This window comes from Coloeus monedula, assembly GCF_965178545.1.
Source record: "Coloeus monedula genome assembly, chromosome: 20".
Taxonomy (NCBI): domain Eukaryota; kingdom Metazoa; phylum Chordata; class Aves; order Passeriformes; family Corvidae; genus Coloeus; species Coloeus monedula.
This window is the reverse complement of record NC_138800.1, coordinates 8,234,745-8,242,739: the sequence shown is the minus strand read 5'-3', so window position 1 is coordinate 8,242,739 and position 7,995 is coordinate 8,234,745. Positions and strand designations below refer to the sequence as shown.

Genomic DNA, 7,995 nt, shown 5'->3' with positions numbered 1-7,995 from the left:
AAAGGGATTAATTGCTGTGCAAAAAGCTAATGAGGAAAAGGCAGTGTTCTCCAGAGATTGCAAGTGCAGCAATATGTTTCCTGCCAGCATCAGACAAGAATGTGAAAAAAATGTGCTTGTTATGAAGATACCTGATGTTTAATTCAACCCCATTTTTGGTAGGCCTCATCCAAAAAAAAAACCAACAAAAATCCCTGGATATAATTGAGTTTTGGATTAGAATTTTGATGGGCACAGCAACTTCATATTTAACATTCCTTGTGATAAATACTGTTCAGGTGCAGGAGTGAAAGTTGTCCTGTTCCCTGTGTGACAGACACAGGGATTTGAGCTGGTTTTGTACATTTGGGTGTGCCAAGTTTTGCATCTTCATTCCTGTTTTTGCAAGGAAATGCTCCAGTTCTGTACCTGTTAATTTGGTTTTGCAACACTAATAAAAGTTTCCAAGGTTATTGTGCTGCCATGTGGGTTTTTTTCTGGTTTGGGAGGTTCTTTTTTGGGGTTGTTCTGTTGGGTTTTTTACTTGTTTTTAACGCTGCTTCCCATCATCAGACCATGATACAACCAGATGCTGACAGAGTATCCAGTTGCAGTATCCAGGGAGGATGCTGCAGAGGTAGGGGAGCTTTCTGAGGATAGATCAGAGAAAATAAAAATCTTTCATGTGTTTGTCCTGTTGTGGCAGTGACGGTGCCTCAGGATAACAGCAAGGCCTAGAACAGGCCTCGCCCCGGGCTGTGACACAATTCTGTCCAAAAAAAGGTTTAATATTCTCTAACCCAGGCTTGTACCAACCTGGATTCTCTGTGTGGGACTTTTGTGCTCCAGGCAGAAGGATTTTTATTCCTGGTAGGAGCTGCTGGAACAAGATCCTGCTCCCCATGGCCCTGGAGCTGTGTTACCTGCAGGGACAGAGTGCAAAAGTTAAATTGCAAATTTTTATTGTGTGATCCTGTCCTTGGTGGCTCATGACTCAGAACTGAGGGTCATTTCCTCTCACTTTGGGCAGTGTTTTTGTTGTGTTTCAGCCTTGTTCAATTGAATAAAAAGTAGCTAAAGCCTGTGGGGCTTGCAGCAGTGTGGAGGAGAGCAGCACACGAGCGTTTTCACACACACAGAATTATCCATCATTTTGGGCTGCAACATGTGAAATCTCAGCTTCCTGCATTTCTTGTTCTATTTTATCTGTGGGACCAAATGGTGAGCAGACTGTGAACCATCTCCCTATCTTTTTTTAATCTTAATGTGCAGAATTTTTATTTCTGTTGGTGGAGGGCCTTTCAAGTAGCCCCATAGCCTGTCTGATCTCCTTATCGGGGCCAGAACACAACAGAGATTTCAGTTTCTCAGCTGCTTGTACTTTCCCAGATTTAAGTTTAGCATGGATGTAAATCATCCTGATAACATAAAGCAAAGGCACAAAAGCTGTAATTAACAGGAACAATTAAACAAGGACCAGTGCAAGACAGCAGAGGAGATCAGAGGGGCCCATCTAATGCTGCTTTTCAGCTTCCCTGAGAATGAAAGCCCAATTAATTAAATTAAAACAGTGATACTGAGCTGTTCTAATTCCTCTCTGAGCCCTGTGAGCTGAGCTGTTGTGCTCAGCAGGAGAGAGGGAGGTTGAGACACGGGGATGGGGATTGGTTGGTGTCCTGTCCCCCCACACCAGGTCATGGAATCATGGAATGGTTTGGGTCGGAAGGGATCATAAAGATAATTCAATTCCACCCCAAGCTCCATCGAACGTGTTTCATTCCTTTGTACTGGGCTGGTTTGGGGATTTTTGTTTTGTTTTTGGTTTGGAGCAGAGAATCTCAGATGGAGAAAAAACAAACCCCTCAGTCTCCCAGATCTCATCATTCTCCAGCCCAGTGCAAATTGCTGGGGTGCCTGGCTGTGGATCACCTCATTTTGAAAGCAATTTAAGGGTTCAGGCTCAAAAACCTGTAAGACAACTCTGAAGGCAGGCAGGCTTTTTTAGAGACACAGGAATTGGGTGAAACCCGGTTTCAGCGACTTGCTGTCTTCAGTATCGCCTTTAGAAGCCTTTCCTGGCTTCCTAAATGACAGAATCTGCCTCCAAAACTAGAAATGTGATTGCAGCTGGGGTAGATAAACACTGTGATTTGAGACTTAAGATGAGGTGTGAAGCTGCAGAGCCTCCTGGAGGTTTTTTATCTTTTATTTTATCCTTTCAGGCTTCGGCATTTTTTGTTTGCTGTTAATGGGCAGTGGTGCCTTGGGGGCTGTTACCACTTGTGTTTTCAGCCTTGCTGGGAAATCAGTGGACTAAGACCTTTTCCTATTGCCTTAACTATAAAAAAACCCATTAACTTTGTGTCTTTGCACTGGGTTTTTTCTGGTTTTCTGTAGCCATGTTTGTGGCGCTTGACATGAGGGATGTGCCAGCTCTGGTAGCAGGAGGGGATGTGTTTTCTGTCCAGCCCTCTGTCAACCAGTCAAACAGCTGAACTGCTTAGTATTTATTAGTGTTTATTAACACAGTTGGCTCTTAAACATTCCTGCTGGATTTATGCCAGACTTACAGCATCACCCTGAACTTCACAACAGGACCAGACAGTGCAGGCAGGGCTTGCTCTCTCTGGGGATGGTGACAGACCACGTTCCACCCAACTCTGGGCCAAAAAGCAACCTGGGATGTTGTGCACTGTGGAAAAAAATTTTATTTTGTGTTCTTGAAAGGCTCCAAGGTGAGGGGCTGGGAGGGAGTGGGTTCCTTAGGAGAGTGAAATAGTGAAAATCTGCAGTTTCTCCCATGATGGAATGGCTTCTCTCCAGCAAGAAGACACTGTCATGTGGTTTTATTTGCTGGGGACCTCTCCAACCTCTGAGAGCCCCCCATCAGCTGCACCCTGATCCCTTCTGTGCTGCTGTGGGTGGAACAGGCAGATCCTGGAGCTGGCACTGGTGCAGGCAGGATGTGGCAGCCGTCACACAGGATGCAATGGTGTCACCTTGTTTCTCAGCCCCTCTGCAGCGACCTGGGGACTGGGGGCAGCTGGAGAGGTTTTCCCCAGCCCCCAGGGGTGGTAACCACAGCACAGCATTCCCAGCAGGCAGCTCTGGAACTGGGCAGGGAAGGAAGGAGCAGGTTATTTGTGGCAACAGAAACCCGGCATCACCTCAAGACTCGGCGGGTTGGACACTGGTTATATTTTGGGAAAGATCTCTGTCTATTCCCAGCCCAACTCTTTGCAGTTTATGGACAATAAAAGTTTCATTCTGTTTGCTTAGTGCCTTCAACGAGCAGCCTGTGATCCAACATTAAGTTGCCTGACCCCATAAAACCATGGAAGCGGAAAATGAGCTCTTGTTCGGGCTCGCAGGCTGCTCCCTCCCTTTCCATTTTATTCCCCAAATCCTTGCTTACACAGCAACCCCGGGATCGAGCCTGTGGCCACACTTCCAGATAGGATAGACAGTTTCTCCAGTTTTTTTGAGGCTGTTAAGCTGTTCTCCAGCAGCCCCAGTGAAGCTGTGGTGGATTTGTTTGCTTGTTTGTTTGTTTGGAGCTTTCTCTCTCACCTGTTTGTTCATGAAGACGTAGATGATGGGGTTGTAAACCGTGGCCGTCTTGGAGAAGTAGGAGGGCAGGGATGCCAGGGCTGGCTGGATGACAATGTCCTTGCTGGTGGCCACCACCAGTGCAAAGGTGGCATAGGGCAGCCAGCAGGTGAGGAAGGCCACCACCATGGCCACCACCATGCGTGTCACCTCCTTCTCCGCCCGCTGCGTCGTGTCCGACTCCTGCTGCTGCGCCGCGGCCTGCGGGGAGTTGGGGACAGAGGGAGATGCCTGTCAGCAGCTTGGAACAGCACTTCCATTCCTTGGGAGCCCTGATGGCAGCACCAGGAGGTGCCAGCTCTGCCAAAACCTGCCCTGAGGCCCTTCATGCCGATGGGGACGCTTTGGGAGCGGAACAGCGCGGACTCACCTGAGCTGGGCGCACTTACCGCCCGCAGCGTCAGCAGCAGGTTGGTGTAGGAGAAGAGGATCAGGCTGAGGGGCATCACAAAGCAGGTGACAAACAAGGCCAGGATGTAGCTGCTGTTGTTGCTGCCACCCGTGTACCAGTTGGGCCCGCAGGAGGTTCTCAGGCCTGGAATAAAGGTCGAGAATGAGCCTGAACCAGTTACGGGCTTGGATAAAGGCTCAGGAATGGACTCCAGAACAGCCATGGCACCCAAGCACCTCTCACTTTTCCATCCCCAAGGGCCTGGAGATCAGGCACGGTGGGGTTTTGGCTGGCCAGATGCCCTCTGGAATTTGTTGGGGAGTTGTGCCAAGCCCCTACAAGAGCAGGTTTGGGCTGGGTGTGTGCTGGGTGCTGCTCCAGCAGCCAGAGCAGATCCTGACTCAGATAAGAGTGGCTGCAGAGTGTCCTGTGGTGGGGAACTTCCAAAGAACACCCTCCAGGAGAGGATTACTGGCTGGGCAAGCAGCAGATATTAACAGGAGACATTAGCCCTTTAAACTCCAGCAGACACTCTCCAGCTACCCCAGGCTTGAAAACAAGATGCCAGAGGACAACACGGTGGAGTCTGTCACCTCCCCTACCTTCAGGCACGTAGCTGCTCCAGCCCAGGAGTGGTGGGGTTGTCCAGAGCAGGGACCAGCCCCAGGTGAAGGCACAGCCACTGGCAGCGTGCTGGTGCTGGAACCGAAAGTCTCCCAGGGGTCTGCAGATCACCAGGTACCTCTCCAAAGCCAGGATGGCCAGGGACCACAGCCCCACGATGCCTGGGGGGACAGGGAGGGGTCGTGTCTCAGGGGCAGGTTCTGCTGCCTCTGCTGGGACTGGGTAGATGATTATTTAGTTCAAGTAAATGTTGTTTGAACAAGAAGTCAGATGTTTTTTCTTACAGCAGGGAGAGCTGTGATATCTGGCCCTTAGAAATGAAGTTGGCAATGGGTGGCTGGGATGCCTGGTAGTTACAACAACAGAGTGTCCTCAAGGAGGGGTTTTGTGCAGTTTCCTGTCCCTGGTGCACAGCCAGCCCCATGAGTGCTGACAGAGCAGCCAGCACCCATGAAATGCATCCCAAACAAGGATTCCCCATGCCCCCAAGCGGCATTTCCCACTCTGTGAAGACCAAGACTGGATATGTGGTGACCTGGCACAGCCAACAGTCTCCCCAGCCCTTCCCTGTGCTAACAAAGGGCTGAAGGACACGAGTTTCACAACATGCAAGCATCGACTTTAGGTGGTGAACATCTCCAAAGCCCCTTTGCTAAACCCAGAAGCAGCAGCCCAAGGCAGGTGTAGAGTTCATCTCCTTACCTGTCAGGGACACCATGAAGCCCTCCAGCTCGCAGAGCCGTTTCCCAAACACGAAGAAGCCGCTGATGTTGTTGGAGAGGCTGACGGAGCTGCCACAGAGCGTCACCAGCAGGTTGGCCACGGCCAGGTTCACCAGGATGTAGTTCAGGGGCGAGCGGAGCTTCTTGTGCCTGATGGACACCACGATGACCAGGCCGTTGAGCACCGAGGCCGAGGCCACCACAAGGCCCATGAGCACGGCCACCGCCAGGTACATGGCCCGGGGGGCCTGGTGGGGCCACTGGGGGCCATCGAAAGGCCCCGGGGTGCTGTTGTTTGGGGGCTCCTGGGAGCTGTCCATGGAGCAGCAGCACCTGGGGCAGGTGACCCTCCCCAAAAGCGGAGCCTCTTTATAGAGCAGGAGGGTCTGACGTGCCCCAGAGCAGCTGGGCATTCAAATATCTTAAGCTTTATTTTAATCTGAAGGGTTTGTCCTCCCTCCCTCCCTCCCTCTTTTTATAATCAGCTCTTTATTCCCAAGGGGATAAAGAGTGACTTAAACAAAAATCTGATGACTGAACAGAGCATCATTTAATTGAGTAAATATTTTTTTCCTCATGCTTTCCAGCTGGAGTTTCCTGTAAGCCCGGCCTCGGCACCTGGGACTGGACATCGTTCCCTGTGCCCTGGGTTGGCTGGGCTTCAAGGTGACTAAATACAAACATAAACATAAATAAATATAAGTACACATGTGGTATATATACTTCATTGGGCCATATATACGTATTTTCTCTCTCTATCTATCTATATAGATATAGACATATAGATATATAGATATCCCCATATATATATTTTTATAAATACTTTAAAGTACATATATAGTATTTATGCTATATTGGGCCAAGCAGCCCCCAATGCTCTGGTTTAAAAACCATTTATCCCCAAATCCTTGCCATCCCCCAAACTCAAAAGCTGCAGCACCAGCATCAACCTTTTTTTTTTTTTTTAATTTTATTTTTTAACCTTTTTATGTTCGGTTCTTATTATAAATATTAACAAACCTGACCAAAAGTACACAGATAGGTAATACTGAAATACAAAAGTCTCTCAGGATGCAGGGAAGGACGGTTTCTGCAGCCTTCACATGGTAGCAAAACATTAGTATCAAACATTTCACGAGGCCTGGCATGACAACCACCAACTCTGCATGCAGCTGGGACGGACGGACGGACGGACGGACGGAGTGTCCACTTAGAAAAGGCCGGGATACAAAGTGAAGGAGCCCACACGCACATGTCCTACTCCACCTCAGGCATAAACCAGTTTGAGGTGCTGGAACAAAGGATGGATTGAAAGGAACTTTGCCAGAAAAGGGAGGCACAGCCAAACCTGGTGCTCCTGGAGCTTCCCTGGAAGCTCAGATCCCAACCAGGTTTTAAGGTGCTGGACCAGAAAGGATTAGTGGGAACATCCGACTTGACAGGCTGCCAGCATTCCAATAAAATCCATGCAGATCTGCAGGATGCATTACAAATATTAAGTTATTAAAAAAAAAACCCCTATGAACGTTGGTTTTTTATCTTTTCTCCCCCCCATATCAAACAAGGCGTAACACAATCCTCACTGGGAAAAGTAAACGTAGGTTTCCAGAGATTCCATTGCTTCCCAGGAAAAAAAAAAAAGAAGTTGGCAACATGTGCACAGGGCTTGGGAGCTGAGGGTGATTGACACTTGTAGGGAAAGAGCAGCTCTTCCTAAGAAATCATTGTTTAAAGGCTTCCAAAAATTTTGGGAATGGTGCAGCATTTCCTAGAAAGTTTTAGCTCATCCCACCAGATGTCTGGTGGCATGAGGATGAAGAGACCAGCCAAGGTGGATCACAGAGGATGATATCTGGGATTATTATGATGATATTAATATATTATTAGTGTGCCATATTAATATTACTGTGCCATACACAGAAATTTATTTGATTTGGATGCTGTCTGAGGCAGAAAACGGATCAACCTCATGGCCGTGCCGAACCACAAACACAACCCCAGCTCAGCCCCGAGGCTCAGCATCTTCATTATTTAAGGGATGAATTGGAAAGGGATGAAAAAGGGAAAAATGACACAATTTCAGCCTGAAGGCTGGCTTTGCTGGAAAAACAGCCGTGCTGCTGCATGGCATGGTTTCATTAGGAGAGCGGCTGCTGCTGATCCTGGGAAGCAGGAACAGCCAGGCTGCTCCACTGAGCTTTTTATTTTGCCTCCCAAACGTGAGGCTGCCCGATCCCAGGAGGAAAGCCATGGTCTGCACAGCTCTGCTGACTTCCCATGAGTTACTGGAGAGGATGAGCACAACATTCCTGGAAGGAAAGCAAACACTCCTTCCAGGTTTATCAGGGACACGATCATTCCAACGGAGGAGCTTTAAATGCATAAAAGATTGTTTAGGGCCAAACCACAGAGACTGACAAACCACCAGAGATATGGCACAAGCTGCCTTGAGGAGACAGTTCTGGGTTTTGTGTGTTTTTAGGGACGCCTTTTGCCGATGCCGGACACACGGACGCAGACGGACGCATTCATTGTTGCCACTGACTTGCAAGGCAGCGAGAAGGTAACTGAGTAGAGCCAGGATTTGGGAGAGGAGCCAGACTGCAGTGCATGCAGGGGTGCACACCTGTGTGTGTTTGTGTGTGTGTGTGCACGTGCATGCTCGAGAGT

The 7,995-nt window shown here is 48.9% G+C and overlaps 1 protein-coding gene across 1 annotated transcript; it reads right to left on the bottom strand.

Annotated features, from left to right (window-relative positions):
• Window positions 1–2,954: 2,954 nt before the first annotated feature.
• LOC309580725 (pinopsin) lies at window positions 2,955–5,645 on the bottom strand (the record flags this gene model as incomplete). Its single annotated transcript, XM_082294898.1, has 5 exons — window positions 2,955–3,092; window positions 3,550–3,789; window positions 3,978–4,123; window positions 4,582–4,764; window positions 5,306–5,645. 5 exons carry the CDS (start codon window positions 5,643–5,645, stop codon window positions 2,955–2,957), a joined length of 1,047 nt encoding a protein of 348 aa, XP_082151024.1.
• Window positions 5,646–7,995: the final 2,350 nt, after the last annotated feature.